Genomic DNA, 17,676 nt, shown 5'->3' on the forward strand with positions numbered 1-17,676 from the left:
AGAGTCTTCAGCTGTGCTCTTGTGGGTATTGCAAATTCTACTTCGATCAACAAATCGCTGATAAAAATGCATTAACTTCTCACTCTCTGGTGACAAGAACGACTAGAATATTATTTCTTCCTTTCTTGTTGTCTTTGGCAATAGAAATTCATTAAATTGATGCAATATTGTTGCTGCCTTTAAAATACACAATTTTGTAATTGGTCTGTTTACTTATACAATGCCTTCAAATTTTATCAGATGGTTTTTATCTTTGTTTGTCATTCAGTATTGCTGGCAGCCTGCTAAAATATGCAAAAGATCTTTACCAGAGAGGACATACAGCAAATTAATGGAACACTTTCACTCTGAGTTCAGTCAGGTGTTCTGCTCTGTTTAGGGCATGACAATACTTTGTAGATTAAAAGACATAAAAAGGAAGGCTATGTCTTCACTGGCCGGTCTCACTGGAGTACTTAGTTCCTCATCCTGAATCTTTACTAATCCCATCCTGTTTATATGTTTCTGTCACTCTGTGTGAACTGAGGCTGAAAACAACCAGGCCAGGGAAAAAAAAAACTTTGGAAACAAAGCTGCCTGTAAAACCACAATCGAGTGGAGTAGAACAGTAATGTGACAGCCCATAGTTTCCATGGGCAGATGTAGAACCTTGATCAGACAGAATCTTCTGATTCCTCGTTCCAGGTGACTGTGCCATACAGCTTATGCTACGTATGATATGGTTTACTTCCTGAAGATACAATGGTACAGCCAGTCCCCTTGTCCCATGATCTTTTTGCTTTTTGGAGCAAAGCAATGGCTGTTTCCTCTCACTTGTGAACTGATTATGCTTCCAGTTCACTTGAAGGACAGCAATATAGCTTATGTCCATGCTGCTTAGAAAATCTTCATTTGTGCTTGCTTTTTCTTAGCCAGCAAAAGTGGAAATTGCTGTTGGTCTTTGGGCATATTGCCAATAAAATATAATTTCAGGTTCCTTTACTAGGAAATAGATGTTTTTCTTTCCATGTGTATGCTTTTTTTTTTTTTTTTTTTTTTTTTTCTCTCTTCATTCTCTTATCTTTTTTCTTTCCTGTTAAGACCTACATTTTGTATAGGGCACTTTAAATATTATAATTAATTTAAAAGGATCCTCAGTAATTCAAATACATAATATTAGTATACGTGTGACTTTATTAAAGCACAGTTGTGTGCTCCGTAATTGCTCGAAGCAGTAAAAAAGTCAGCAGTAAAAGGCTAAAGACAAGGTTATTTATGTGAATTTGAAAATTACTAGAATATGGAGATACAACCTAATTACAAGGTGAAAAACTAATTAGATACAAGATTCAGACTTACTTTTTAGCTCTACCATGTGCATTTTCAGAAACTTCAAGATTTTGCTACAAAGTATCATACTTCCCAGTATTTCAGTGTACCATTCAGTTTTACAAGGCCAGATAGAAATAATTTCCAATTTGCTGTGTACGTAGGGCTATGTGAGCCAAAAGTGTGGTGTGGATATATTTCAGTTGGCCCTTTGAACATTAACATGCTGCCAAAATAAAATCAGCAGAGCCCAAGGACACGATCTGGGGTTCACTGAAGTTCCTCTTTCTGAAACTTGAGCCTGAACACTTAAAAGGGGAATGGGGAGCAAACGATAGTATGACAAGGGAAAACCTGAAAGATGAATAGGAAAGCAAAATGCTTCAAGCATATAACAGACCATTTTACCAGCTGGTACAAAGCAATCTTTGGGAGGTGTGAGATCTATGTTAATAGATTTAATAGAATTAATAAATCCAGATTTATATGAAAGGAGTTATCTTTCATACTAGTCCTATCAGACTTTTCATGAAAAAGACTTTTCAGCAGTAAACTCAGTGTTTCCATTTTTCTTATGGGAAGAATCATTGGAAAGCAAATTTTTAATGAATAGCAGGTCCTAAATTTCTCTCATTCTATTTTTGAGAATTTCTTAAGCAGCATATGAAAGGAGGAAAACTTTATCACATTTCAGGACTGGTAATCGAAATTAACCTCCCAGTTTTTTTTGTCATGGCAGAAGGTGTGCATTATAACCCATTCTCAGAGGCATAGTGAGCAATTATGTTCTCTTCAGGAGTATTGTTGCTATTATAGAATCATGGAATCACTTAGCTTGGAAAAGACCTTCAAGATCTCCAAGTTCAACCATAAGACTACCAAGAACAATTAATAAACCATGTCATTTATTTAATGCTTTTTCTTCTGGAGAAGAATATGTAAAAACTCATGTGATGTCAAACACGGGTTAGTAAATTGATCTTTGGTGGCAGTCGACTACAGTATAGCTCTGTTATTCATGGTCTCACAGGAACTAGCATGCTCATAAATGATTGGGCAAAGAGGAGGAAAGCAACCTGGTTTGGAGGGAGGTGTTCCTGCTTATAGCAGGGGTTGGAACTAGATGATCTGAAAGGTCCCTTCCAACCTAACCCATTCTATGATTCTATTATTCTGTTTGCAGATGTGATAAGACAGGAAAATAATAATGATAAAAATAAAGCTGCACATAAGCATTTTCTGAAGGGTTTCAGAATTCTGAATGATTGGATAGTAAAACAGTAGGTAGAATTCAATGTTAGAATGTACAATGTATTTCTAGAAAAGGTAATCTTAATGGTTAGAACGGATTCTGTTAGCGCTGGGCTGACAAAATTGTGCAGTCATTGTAAATGGCCTTTGTAAAAGAGCCCAGTGTTCAGAACTGGCCAGAAGTCCCAAAAGATGTTAGTAACTACAGCAAAAGGAGGTAAGAACAGATCAGAAAGCACTTTCAGGTTACTTTGCAGTCGTTGTGCATGTCTTGAATGTTGTGCACATTTTTAGTTTGTTTCACATGAGAAACTCAGATGAGTATTGGAACAAAGAGATTTCCAAGTATGGATTGACTTATGTATGTTGAGAAGTCAGGACAAGCTAGGAAAAATGTATATTTATAAAGATATGGCTATGCAGCTATGAAAAAAATCAAGAAGTTATTTAGTATGAAATTGAAATACATAAAAACTTCATGTGGTAAGGCAGTTAATGTAGCTCAAGAAATCTATGAAATGTTAGTCACTAGTATCTGTAACTATTAGGCTAGTAGTTACTGTACAGTGGCAATTCAATGGCCAAGCTTTTATTAGTCACTACTGAAAGTGTAATACTGCAGAAAGTATTGCTGGACTTCTGGTCTCATCTGGCAAAGGCACTATTGTGTCTTTAACAGTATTTAATGGAAGAATAGGTGCCAGTGAAAAGAATATTTGCTTTCCATTTCTCTAAACTTTGTAATCAGATTCGGTGAAAATTAAAGGTAAAAATCCAGGCTATTTACAGTTAAAATCAGTCAAATAATTAGGGTAAACCATTGATGAATTCTGCTTTGTACGTGCCTAACATTGTGAATATTTTTTTACTTAATGCCAAGAGGCATTAAAAGGAAATTTTGATATTCAGCTCTTTTTAAAGAGAATCATTGCTAGTATTCTGTACTAAGGCAAAATAACCGTAACTCAGCACTGCACAGTTGATGAATCTTCTAACTTTAAATGTAGATTGGAAATGCTATCAGATTTCATCTATAAATACCTTTATTCATTTTTCACTTCATTGCTTAGAACTCTTTCAAAGAATAACGCTGTTGTGATGCTCATTTATTAATGCCTTTGTGGAAAACATTTAAATATGCTCACAAATTACAATTCTGTGGAAAAATATTGCAGTCTTTCTGTTATTGGATTACAGTTTTTTCAGTTAGTAAAATCTTGGAGTTTTTTTTTTTTTTTTTTTTTTTTTTTTTTTTCCAAACAAATCTGCCTAAAAATATGCTAAAATCATTAATATTTTAGTTCATAAATCAATGAAGTATATTAATAATGATTAGGGCTTTTTTTCCAAATGGAATGCCTTTGTGAATCAATTCTGCAGTGCACATCTCCAGTAGTTTTCAAGGAAAACCAAACAAATTGCCATCTCTCTGCAGGTAGGCATTGCTCTTCTGATGAGCACATCACATGTTCACAACTATAGTGCATAACTGGGAAGAATTTATCTAATGGCTGTTTGGGTGGGGTCGTTTTTTTAACAAAATGAATGCATTAGAGATGCAGGAAAGAGATCAAGAATTGGAATTAGTGGGAATTAGATTTGAATGGGTTGTTTGGTTAGCACTAACACAATTGTTGAGCATTGCAGTAGGTCTAGAGTATTATAAAGTGAGTTGCCAAGTTTGTTTCTCTCATTAATTAGTATTATGAATAGAACAGATATTATTAGAAGTGCTACTGATTGCGGTGGAAGATTGTATTTCTCAGTTTGATTGATTAAAAGAATGCAGCTGCATAGGAAAAATTCTACTCCCTCCTGCTCAAAGAAGAAAAAAGTAGTTACCAAATAGAAATTTAGCTTACATTAAAATGATTCTGATATATTACTACTGCTGGAACTCTGACATAAATCCCTGGTAAGCAATCGTTTTACTCTATCAACATTAAGATCTATGAGATCTGATTACAGAAAGTGATAAAAAGTGCATGTGCAGAGAGCCTTTGTCTTTTCATGTGTAGTGCTGTAATGCAGAAGTAGATTTCTCTGCCTATTTGTGTAAATAAAAGTTTTCAGGATTCAGTTTCTGTGCCATCTCTTGGCCAGTGCTTTATTTTACCTGGAGAAGATATAATGTAAGTATGCATTAGCTTTAGTTGTATGACTGTTTTGAAAATATGGGTTATTTTATCATTGCTTCGCTTCTCTGCAGTCATCATTGCATAAGTTTAACCTTGATGAAGAAGTCTAAGCAAGCACTTAGCTACAATATTACTCTTCATTAATGTTATAAGAACTGTAATTCATTTTTCAATGTACTTTACTGAAGAGTTAATAGTATTAAAAGCATCTACCTAGTGCATGTCACTGATGAGCAGTTTCCTATATTAAGAACACTTATGCTGTATCTAGCACATTTTGCCTTGGTGTCCATTAAAATGCATGAAACATCTATCATAACATTTTAAGCACTCAGTAGCTTATTACTGAAGCCACATAACTCCTTACTTATTATCTCTTCTTGACAATGACTTTTAACAAATTATATTCAGGTAGTTGTTAAAATTTCCATCCAAGCACATTTCTTTTTTTGGATGTCATGTCAAGAGGTTAATTTATGCTCCCTTACAGCTGATTTCTAGGCCTCAATCCATCAGACAAGTCTCTTCAAAGGAGATATTACTCTGTTGAGTTGAGACATCGAGATAAAGTTGGCTTTCTGAAATGCAGTCCCCTTTGGGAAGTGTGCAAAGAATTCTGCGGCAGTTATTTGTCTAGGCAGTACTGAAGCAACAAGGCACAAGAAGAAGACCAAGACGTGGAATGAGGAAAAACTATTAAAGAAAAAAAGGGAGCTGTGCTTAACATAGCTAATACTATTTTCCCTTCCCTTCCCCATTCATTTTGCTTTCTGTAAGATTTTCCTCCAAGGAGTGAAGTGCACGTATATGGAAATAACTTTTCAATAGTTAGAAGTTCTCTGTCATTTCTGTCTCTGCACTTTAAGTCTTGTATTACAAATAGTAAACTCTGCCTGGAAAAGAATGATCAAACAGGTAAGTCAACAATTCCATCTTTCACTCATGTGCCATGAGCTGTTTATGGATGACCTTTGGAAATCAGATCAGGAATGAAGAATACAAAGCACAAACAGCATGCTTACAGCATCTAAGGAGTTCTATTTTAGAACTCAAACTGAAGGTATAGTGAAGATTACCTGCTGAATTTTTCTTGCGCTTACCACTATAATATGAATGGTTCATGCAGTTTTTCTACATAAAATTATAGCAAATTTGAAGGCAATTTCCTAGGAGAGAAGAATACAGCTGTACAAAGCACCGGTTATCAGAGGAGGAAGTTTTGTTGCAGCTCCAGTTAATGTTTTACAGATGACAGACTTGGAAAGTCTGTTGACAAGCTAATCAGCTACAAATAAAACAGTACTAGCTAGAAAAGACTACAGTATGGATTCTTGATTTCATGAAATGGCATAAATCAAGATGCAAAGAGTGCTTTAAGAAACTGCAAGTAGTAACTTTTGTCAAGAAGCTGACTTGGGTTTTCTTTTCAATAATAAAACTATCATTCACTGACTGTGCACAATTCTTAAGAGATAAGAAATGGCAAAAAAAAACACATTTGCAATATTCTCTCAACATTGAAATCAATTCCATCTACTCAATTGTAAAAGTCATTGTGTTCTTGTGCTTTTTTGTACTATGTTGCAAGAGAAAGAGCAAAATAACAGACCACAGATAAAAGACAGCAAAAAGTGCTTGACTGTGTACCTTGTTAGAATGCAAATGCTTGACCAGCCATAACTACAAAATGAAATTCCCAAACAGTTGCAAACGCACAGTGAAAAGTAAAACCAAAGATCACTACTACACGTGTCACAGTTAACTGAAGCTTAAGCTGGCCAACTTACGTACGTGTCTTGGAAACTAATAAGAGCAGATGGAGTGCAACATGAGAAACTTCATACAGAGTGAAGCTTAGTGTTACCATAAAAGGCCTCATTTATAGAAAAGAAACATACACTGATCTTCTGAGTAAGAAAGCTGGAAGAGTTGCTGTGAATTCTCTTTTAATACAATGCTAGATTGAACATATGCAAGTTGTGTGAAATAGCCTCAAATGTAAGTGGTGTCAGAGACAGTTTAGTGCATTTGTTCCTAACAAAATCTTCATTGGAATAAGTATCTGCTATTTTTGTACATCTTATTCTGGGGTCAAGAATCCTGAAAAAGTATGTCTGAAAAATCCTGTTTGTGAAAGGAAGAGAAGTTCCCTGCTAATTATTATTTAGATGTTTCTTAAAGGTAAGGAATATTACACCTGACTTCTGTCAATTGAAAGGAATGCTTAAAGAACACTTACAATAATTTTTTTTTCAATTTTTTTTTAATACAATATCATACAATTACCATTTTATTTTGAAAGAAAAACAGTCTTTTTTTCATTATAAGAAATATTTGAAGAACTGTCATTTACACCTCTAATAATATTGGAACATTTAAATCTTTATATTCATGCTACTGCCAGTACACTGAGTTCTCTTTCCTGTTTTCCTTTTTTCCTCTTTGCCCGTATCAAGGGCATCGGGAATCCTAACTCCTGGACACATGGTGTTGTGCAGCCAGAATGGTGGCTCTTCAAAAGCTGAAAAGGTCTAAAAGCAATCAATTGTGCACTATTACTCTGCAGTGAGGACACTTCACAGGGACCAAACTCAGGGCTAGAGATGACATGACAGTAGTAATGAGGAAATACCCAAATCAGCAGAAGAGTTTTTGCATATGTTCTGTGATATAGTTTAGGAACGTTCAGGAAAAAAAAGAAGGCTAAACCTGTATGTCTTCATTGTATAAGCTGGAAAAATCAGCGACCGATCCTATACCCATCAAAGTCAGTGGAGGCTGTTGTTTACAGAACAGAGTTCACCCTCTGCATTCATCTATATCTAATTTCTGAAAATAATCTGAAATGTCTATTTGAATGTTTCTTATTTTAATCCCAATTACATAGAATAGGCATAGAATCCAAGAGTAAGCAGACTCAAGGAATTTTGGCTTTTGATCCATGATGATAAGGACATTTAAAAAGATTGAAGATAAAAGTAACAATTGCAAATCTTTAAACTGTATTCTCTTTACCTTTAAACAGGCTAAATGTTACAAAGTAGCATTTCCACTAAAAAACAAACACAAATGAGATTTAATTATTACATAGCTTAGATGTGACTTACAACGTTAGCATTAAAATGCAACTATTTCCTAACAATAAATGTTTTTGAGAACTGTGTTGAGAAATGAGCTAGGTTAGGCATTTTGTAAGGCAATAAAAAAATCAGGCTTATAATAACTGTGCCTTGGGATGAAGACACCTGTAAAAAAAAAAAAAAAAAAAAGGAGCTTATTCTTAAAATAAAATCACAGTCCATTTGTTTTTTCCTTCTGTTTAATCTAAAATACCGTGTTTAAGCTGTAGTGGTAAAATGAAATATCTAAGGTTTTGTTTTGTTTTTTAATTTTCATTTTTGCATAAGCATAAAGGTAACATTGTTTATTAAAAAAGAAAAAGGTAAAATACTGAGAAGCATACTTAAATTGTACTATTTTTTAAAATGTTCTTTAGAGTTTTGACACTCATGGCTTGATATAAATGGGCACAGTCAATGTCAAAATTAGATAGACTTTCTGATGAAAGCTCTTTCCTCTTCCCAGTTGTCCGTGATAACATCACCAAAGTACCCCACGTATTCAAATTCTCAGGGGAAAAAAAAAGTAAATCAAGTCCAGTAAAAATTTTTTACTCCACTGGTTTTAAGAGAAAAGAAAGAGGGTGAGTTTAGCCATAGGAAATGATAGTAATAGTAGCTTACTGTTAATAACAGGTCCTTCCACCTTTAGAAAACAGAGATCTACTATGGGTGACTCTACACACCTGTTTGTAGTATTTAATGCATTTATTAGCAATTTCATGGATCAGGAAGGAAGAATCAGTGATTAAGGTCCAGAATTTGAAAGTTAGGTAGCTATCTCCTACTGAAATGCTTCTTCTAAGTCAGAATTCCTCCAGGTCTCTTAGGTTGAGAGGAAACAGCACTGTGTTTAAAGTTGTAAAGATGGTTGCAAAGAAAGGGGAAGTTGGTGGGTGTTTTGCTCTCCATTGCTTCAGATGCATAGAGGAATATCCTCTCCGTTTCTAGTAAACCCAGAACAGGGAATCATCCTTCTTATTTTAAAAAAAAAAAACAAAAAACAGAAACAAACAAACAAAAAAAAGCCTACTTTGATTGTCAACTCAATTTTAGTTTATTCAGTGCCTGTGTGTTTCTAGGTGAGTTGATGCAATGTCTCTGTTCAGGTTTTTTAGGTCCCTTCTTTCCTCAGTGGCTGAACTTTCTGACTGGTTTCTCTCACTGCCAGGTTTAGATGATGATCTCTCCAGGCTCTTCTAATGTGATGTTCTGGGAACTGGGGAGCTGGATGAGAAAATCTCTTCTGAAACAGCTGCTTTCCTAATGCACTGCAGCAGCTTAGAGGAAATGAAGCTGAAGATGTTGATTTGAAAGTGTTGAAGTAGTAATTTTGTACTTTATTTTGTCAAAGCAAAATTCTTAAATGTATTCAAATTAATTTTGAAATCTTCCATTCTAGCAATGTCAATGTAAGGCAAAAAGAAGAAACTATGATTTACTGAAAGTCACACAAGTGGTTTGTGGAAGTGCATCTGCTGGGTCCCAATTCAAAGTTTTTATGTTTAGGTGTGCTTAAAAAAAATTAACATCATTCAAGCCAGGTTATGGCTTTATAGCTTTTTTCTGTAATGCTGCAATTATATGCAATTGCACTTTGAATGTACTGCAGGTTAAAAAAAAAAAAAATTGTAGTTATTTAGCATAGAATTGTGCATGGAAGGTTTGCAGTCACCTTACCTATAGCAATGTCAATTGTCAAGTTCTACATGGTATCTGAACACTTGCCTGAATATGTTCAGCAGTGAACTGGAAAAGCAAGAGCCAAGATCATTGACTTTTACTGTTCTTTTGTCCAGGGCCTTAGGATATTAATAAAGCCTTTAGTACCTTTAGCACGTTTTCTCTGATAGTCGTGATCTTTAGAGAATGGCTCAAAGAGAAACTGCAGTGTTATTAAAAGTCCAGATACTTACCTAGCTTCTGGTTTTTAGCCTTTAAAAGATACTTCTATTTCATTATTTCTGAGAAGATGGAAAATAACCATCCTTAGGGCTGTTTGTGTTTCACTTACTTAGATGTGACTTACAACATTAGCATTAAAATGCAACTATTTCCTAACAATAACTGTGTTTGAGAACTGTGTTGAGAAATGAGCTAGGTTAGGCATTTTGTAAGGCAATAAAAAAATCAGGCTTAACCTCTCAAGTGCTCTGAGTTCATGTAGCTGTGCTTGCAATTTCAGAACTTATTTTTCGGAAGATATATAGCCTAATATATGGTTATTAACAAGCAAAGCACACTACAGATTTTGAACATACATATGTGTATTCTATGTATAACTGATATGGCAGTGAAGTCTGATGCCAAGGAAGGTGCAAGGACTTAGAGCTCAGAATTTCACTGCTTTCTGATGTTTCCTTCTCCACCAAGGTGAAAAATAAGTAATTGGTTCTGGTAACTATTTATAGTGAATAGACTTTCACTAGACAGTGGTTTATCATTAGCATGTTTTTCAGCAGTCACCAAGAAACCAAGTGTTTAATCAAGTAGGTCTGTGTATGTTCTGTCCCTCAGACTTGATCTACTGACCATGTAAATACTTGTGTCAACAACAGTTACTATCTCATAGTTCTGAAAACATTAATGGATGGATATAAGCCCTATAGAACCCAAGCTAGAAGCTTTTTGAGGCAATAGACAGAGAATGTGGGGAGAGGGGAGATACTCAGCAATTCAGATTGTGAGCTGGGAAAGAAGTTCCCAGAAAATAGAGAAAAAAGACAAACAAGAGACTGTAGAAAACCTTTTGTATTCAGACTTGGTTGAAGTCTATTTTTCTATTTTTTTTTATATGCTACTATGGACCATTCACTATGCTGCCTTTCCTTACTAGTGTAGTATTAAATGCAGTCAGTTTGTGGATTGCTCGTTTAAAGGAAGCCAACACAATTTTTGACCTTCCTTAGCTTTCTGCGTTTCCATATGAGTGCACATGCAGAAACAGTTTTAATATTATTTCAGTTGTTCAGAATGATGTGAGAAAACCCATTCTACAACTGGAGTGAAGGCTGATGAAAAATGTTAGCACCTTCAATTTGCTTTGTTTTAATTTCCAAAATCTCTGGTTTTATTTTAAAATGTAACAAGGATGCTCTTAAATTTACAATACGTTACTTGAATTTCAAAAGGCAATTTTCCCTTTAATAAAGCTATTGTGGGCTGGAACATGGGGATCAAGTGCAGATGTGTTTCGTTGATATGATTCAGTGAATGTACTGTTCTTGTGGAAGTATCTGTGTCTAAAAGAGAATACAGCTGACAGAATTTCTTTGGCCTGTGATATGACTTCCTGTGGTTGATGCCAATTTGTTTTAAACGATAAACTGACACACACCGTTGATCTTTAAAGGGCAACTAAATTTTTCTATTAATAAGAAACATGCATAGTTGAGCAGTTGCTGGATGATGCATACAGATGCAGTCATTTAAAATACAGTTTATTCAGTGTATTAATTGGCTTTTTAAATTAGAGTTTGTAAATAAATGGGTCAGAAGACCAGAACTGATTTTGCAGCCAACCACCACAGAAAGGATAACGAAGATTAAGAGGCTTTCTCCTATCTGTCTGTGTCTCAGTGTCTGGTTCTGGAGGGATCCTTCCTGAATATTTTCCATGTTCCAGGCTTGTCCACTTACTCCCTCAAATTCAAAATGACAGTGCTGCTTGATATTGACTGTCATGATGCGTATACTTGTCTGTTAGCAAACTTGTCTGAAACCACTAACATTTCTTACATTAACCAGTAAACTGATGGAAGTACTTTTTCTACAAACTGCAGTTCAGTAGGTTGGTCTAGCATTTCCTGTATCATACAGCCTCCCTTCCAAGTCTCCGATTAATCAGCCTTTTTTTGATATTTCATTGTTGATACCTACTTTTGATCACACAATTTAATAATTCAAGCAAGTTTGGTACATGTTGTGCTGATGATTGATGGTATCATAGGAGCCAATTATTCCCATCCTGATTCAAACAGTTTTGGATGTGTGAGCTGAAAAGGCTCCCCACGAGCTAGTACACAGAACACGAATCTCCAGAGAATATTTCGAACATTTAGCCTACTGGAAAATCAGGCTTTTCTTTTGGAGGTTCATTCTTCTTTCTTTATTTGAAATGAGAAAACCAAAGTAAGCTAAACTAGAACCATATAATTCTCTTTACTGATTGCCTCAGTAACGATACAGTTTAGGGTGTTTGGGACTTTACATTCAAATGACTATAAAAAACCTTTTGTCCTCAGAACTGGTTATAGTACTTGGTTTCATAATGAATTGCATCAAGATTCGTACCTCTATCATCTGGCTGCACAGTCTGCATTTTTCCATGAAGAAAAAAAAAAATTCTTTGTATTTGTATTAGCAATTACAAATGCTTTTGTATAGATGTGAAGATTTTACTGGTGTGGTGGCCTGTGAGCAAATATGGGATCTGTAGATGTGCCTATATTTGTTTGCTTGATACTATGTACTTACTGTAGGCATACATAAAATCTTGTAGTTATTTAAGCCTTTAAAAAAGAAATAGATGAATACATATTGAAGGGTGAATAGACATTGATAATATATTTTTTTTACTTAAGCAAGAGGAGACATTTAGTGAATTTTTGCATGTTACAACCTATCTCTGAAAGGACAAGTTTAAAATATGATTAAGGTATTGATATCAGAGAGAGTCAGAAAGTGCTGGGTACATGAAACAAATGGACTCTCTTATATCTAGAAAGTGAGGAATGAGTTCCTGAGGAAGGACAGCATGGGGAATACATTAGGATTAGAGACACATAAGAACAAATAGAAAACACAGGAAGAAAATCCGTTTGGAATTTTTTAAACTAACACTCTTGTTTCTTCCTATACCAGACACAAAGAAATAGGTCAATTCTTTCTTAAATACATCAGCACTTTCTGCCAGTGTGAGCTTGATGAAGTAAATGGAATCAGATCCATGTGAAGTTATAAGAGTGACAAGTCAGTCCTTTAGTGGACTGAGGTTTACAGTAAATTCACTTTAAGCTAAAGCTCTGTAAACCAGGACAAAAAAAAATGTTTGAACTATTATGACCTGAATAATATGTTCTATATTAAAATTCGGTATATTTGAAAATTGTTAAAGAGTACTGATTTAAACTGTTTGAGTTAGCCAACATTGCCTAATAAAAGAATAAGTATTTTCTACTTAGTCCTGGCATGGTAACAAAGGATCTCCTTGGGTTTCTGTGCCTAGGTGTGCTTAACCATTTGAAAAATTTGTCCTAACAGTGCTAACATGCACATTTGCTACTTTTATACAAAAGTATGCTCTAAAAGGCCAGAAATGCTTTAAGTGCATTGTTGCCATCATGCATCATACCTGATTGCATGCTCTGCAAGTGAAGGCAATTCACAGGTAGTTCTCATCTGAGTTACCATTTAGAGGGTGACTGCAGAGAAAATAAACTTGGGAATGCATTTATTTTTACCAGAAAAACATACAAGTCTCTAACCATTAAAAGGTAATAGACATATTTGCCTATGTGAGCATGAACAACCCTGTAGGATTTGATATTCATACACACTAAGGCTCTTTTACATGAATGGGAGACAATACAGGGTTGTTAATGTGGGTTGTAATCATAATTTTTTTATGCTTTTAGGTCTTCCATGTGAAATAAGGGAGATTAAGTAGTCCAGCTCCTAAAAAGTAGAACAAAGAATGAGCTTGACCAATAAAGGAAGGAGTAAAGTATTTAGTAGCATTAAATGAACTATTTTATTTCCACTGGAATTTTTACTGATTTTATTTGATGATTTACTGCAAGTCTATTCATTGTCTTCCAAATCTAGTTTAAAACCCCTTCAACTGAAGTCCCCAGTAAGATATAGGATAATAAAAATTTCTCAGATAGCATTATTGACTACCTCTGTATGACTGTATCCAAGAAGAATATTACTTGCTTAAGCTTTATGCAAAACTGGTCTTTCTCTTGTGAAGAAGCAACTTAGTTCAAGTAGCTGACACTGGTGAGTATGCATGCATCTCTTTCTCTGGATTTGCACCCTTTCCCTAGCCTTGTGCAAATATAGAGGATTAGTCACGAGCATAGAGAGAAGGCAACATGATATTATTAGAATCTTGCTGCCTTTGCTGTAGCCAGTGTTTTTATTCCAGAAGATATCTTGACAGGCTCAAAATAACATACAATTATACTGCTATGTGTGCAAAAGCAGAGCAAGCAAACATAAATGAAAAGAAATGCTGGTAGATGGTGTTAAAAAGAATTTTGGACAAAAAAAGTTATGTACACAGAATAACAACATCAAGCTGCTAGTGGCTTTTTTGCTCCATGCAGTCCTGCATGCTGACAGGTTTTGATTTTTGAGAACATCTTATAGTATTCCTATCTATTAATAAATCCCTTCCATCACAGTTAGACTGTATCAGTTGAAAAGGAATCTGAAAATAAATGTGGGAGAGTTTCAGAACCAGTGACGTACCCCTTTTTGAAAAAATGTTGACATATAATATAGTCATCTGGAAAATTTTAGTGGAGTTAATGGCCTGAGTCAGTGCAGTCCTGGAGTTTTCATGTAAAATGTTACTTCGTTATACATCTTTCTTTTGTTTTCATCAGTTTTTAGTAAGTTATAGGAATTGAAAAACATAAAGCAAGGTTTGTCTCTGCCTTGGAAAAGCTATTTCCGTAATCATTTTCTTCTCAGAGATTTTTCCTTGATCTTAAACATCTTCTCTTTCTTAGATATCTGTGAATATTTCAGTTGCAAATACATTGTGCTATGCCAAACATTATATTTGTTCAAAAAATGTTTAACTGCTTACAAAAATAGATTACAGGAAGATATATCCACAGAGTGAAAAAGGAAAGTATGATTTCGTGGCCAGCTAATATGAGAAGGTACTGAATATTAACATTTGTATGAATATGTAAGAATAGATAATAATGTAATAGGTGATCTTATGGAGATATCCAGATGAATAAGCATAGGCTGAGGAGCCAATGTAGATGAAGAAAATCTTGACACAAGCACATTAACTGCTTACACCTTCCCCCCAAACTATTTTTAATGAAGGAAAGGAAATGGAGTGTTTTAAACCCATGCTTAAATTTTCCTTCTGGCTGCAGTAATCCTATTTCTTAAAGGGTTGCTCATGACTGGAAAATGCTTAGCTAAATCCATGTTGACTGTGCCTATTTATGACAACCTGATTAATTTATTGTGTGTGTATAATACATTTATATAGTCAAGCTGAGAAAAGAAATGTTTTAACATAGTAACTCTATATTTTGAGAATTGATTATACTTGTTAATTTTCTTGCTTAATACGACTTTTGGTGAGTTTTAACATGTGCCCAGCCAGTCTCTCTCTCTCTCTCTCTGTGAGGTTCACATGTATAATGATTTAGAGATTGCATAATGACTGTTTGGCATATCCTACAGGCAAAGGTCCAGAAACCCTTTTTGCTGGCTATAACCTCAATGACAATGAGTGGCACACAGTGCGTGTGGTTCGACGAGGAAAAAGTTTAAAGTTAATGGTGGATGACCAGCAGGCCATGACAGGTAGTATGACGTTGTGACTTCATGTTATCTGGGTGGGGAGGGGAACACAGAGGGAAAATGGCAGAAGTAAAATACCTTCATCTGAAAGTAACAAGATGCTTGCTTTCTTTTCTTGAGTAAGATCTACATTGTGCTCCTTGAAATGCTATTATTGGACTTACCATTTATGTTACTCTAGCACTGCTGTTAAAATTGATGAAAACCTTCATGCTGACTTAAACAGGTATTTTTGTACAGTAATTGGAGAAAAATCGTTTGGTAAATCACTAATGAAAAGGCAAGTAAATACTTTTGCTAAAATACTAAGTTTAAATTAGGGCTAAACTCTAAGCCCATCAAGAGGGAATTTCAGAAATATTTGAAAGATATTTTGTCATGTTTTTAAGACTTGCCTCAGCTGTTCTAAATGACTAAACACTAGGCAACAGATTTTTCTGTAACACTAGAATTGCAGTTTGATGTGAGAATAAAAAAAGGTACGAATGCTCAAACATGTTACAAATACATTCTTATTTTGTCTCACAAATGATAATTGAGAAGGTTATTCTGTAATAAAGTCTCACAAATGTCTTATAAATAGCATCAGATCTGGCTTCTAGCTCTGATTGCTTGCGCAGTACAGTGAGCCTAATTTTGTTTTAGGTATTTAACATTTTCCTTTGCTTTCATGTTTAGATAAAATATATCATTATTTTTTGGCTTTGTTAAAATGATGAAAATGTTAATGGTTTTTAAAAGGAAAGCACCTCCTTTTGTTCTTTTTCAAAAGAGCACTCAGGACTGTTTTGCTGGTAGAAGAATAATTATGGATGTGTCAATGTAGCTTCCAAGATACATTTTCTAGAATCAGATATTACTAATAGGTCTTCCAAAGGTGAAGAAAAAATTTATTTCATGTATGTGCTGATCCTTTGTATCATTTTCCCAAGAAAATGGTTTAAATGAGTTATTTCACAGTTTTTATTTTCTTTATGTGAGTAGAAATATGTGCTACTGAAGGAACTACATAAAGCATCATATTGCTGCTTCAACTGGTGACTCAGATAATGAAGTTACTTTGGGAACAGTTTCTAGTTAGAGGAAGCTGTTTGGAATGCAGTAAAATACAGTGTCTAAATGTGAATTTCCTTTGTTCCTTAGAGTTTTTATTTAAATGTAATGCAGATTTAAAAATCACCAAAAAGTATTCTTTTTCTTTTGGAATCAGTCCCAACTGCTTAGTACAGCTTTAGAAATTCAAAATATATGTGATGGGTTATGATGAGGTCTCAGGGGAGACCTCATTGCTCTCTATAACTTCCTGAAGGGAGGCTGTAGTGAGCTGGGGGTCGGCCTCTTCTCTCGTGTCATTAGTGATAGGACCAGGGGGAATGGCTTCAAGCTACGGCAGGGGAGATTCAGGCTGGACATGAAGAAGTATTACTTTTCAGAAAGGGTGGTCAGGCACTGGAATGGACTGCCCAGGGAGGTGGTGGAGTCACCGACCCTGGGGGGTTTTCAGGAAAGGCTGGATGTTGTGTTGAGGGACATGGTTTAGTGGGAGCTGTTGGGAATAGGTGAATGGTTGGACTGGATGATCTTTTAGGTCTTTTCCAACCTTGGTGATTCTATGATTCTATGAAAATGGAAGGTTTCTATCATAAAGAGTGTAGTCAGTGAAGCAATAAGCAAAGAATGCAGGACTGTACATTTTTGTTTTTCTTTATAATTTTCTTCATTGTGGATAAGCATAGTTAAAATTAGATGTCTCTACAAGTTAAAGCCAGTGAGTATTTTCACTTCAGTTGCCTCTTAATCAAGGAAAACTTTTGCCTGAGTATCCAAATTCTGGTGCAACACTCTTATCCTTTCCAGATGCCAGTGCATCAGAAACTGGCCTGTTAACTCAGTATGATTCTCAGTTTTTGCCTACCTGTGCATAATCCACAAATGTTTAACTCTCTTCACCCAAAGGGAGAAGGTTGTCCCCGTACTTTGGATGGACAAAATCTTCCCAAAATCTCTGCAGGAAGTTATAGGGCCAGCCTGTGTCCTCCTTCATCTGTGAGGAGGGGACTGGTGTGAGAGAAGGGGCTTTTGGGAACGTGCAAGTCTGGTATCATGGGAAATTTTCTGTTAGTACCAAAAGCATTGCATTTTCTTCTTGGCAAATTTTTGTTGCCGTACGTCCACAGCTTTCCTTCTTGTTCCTTTCCCTTTTCCCCTTTCCTTTTCTTTTTCCTTTTCTTTCCCCTCCTCTCTCCCTCTCCCTTCCCCTCCCTCAATACATTATATTGCCAAACCTTTCACCAGCTTAG

At 35.2% G+C, this 17,676-nt stretch overlaps 1 protein-coding gene across 19 annotated transcripts in view; it reads left to right on the forward strand.

Annotated features, from left to right (window-relative positions):
* Positions 1 to 17,676, forward strand: part of NRXN1 (neurexin 1) — a 633,366-nt gene that overhangs the window by 265,568 nt on the left and 350,122 nt on the right. For all 19 annotated transcript variants that reach the window (XM_052667052.1, XM_052667120.1, XM_052667663.1 and 16 more), the window contains one exon: positions 15,257 to 15,379. In XM_052667052.1, coding sequence (XP_052523012.1) covers positions 15,257 to 15,379 — 123 coding nt within the window. The remainder of the gene's footprint in view (positions 1 to 15,256; positions 15,380 to 17,676) is intronic.

This window comes from Tympanuchus pallidicinctus, unplaced genomic scaffold (assembly GCF_026119805.1).
Source record: "Tympanuchus pallidicinctus isolate F22 unplaced genomic scaffold, pur_lepc_1.0 scaffold1, whole genome shotgun sequence".
In the NCBI taxonomy this organism is placed as follows: Eukaryota; Metazoa; Chordata; class Aves; order Galliformes; family Phasianidae; genus Tympanuchus; species Tympanuchus pallidicinctus.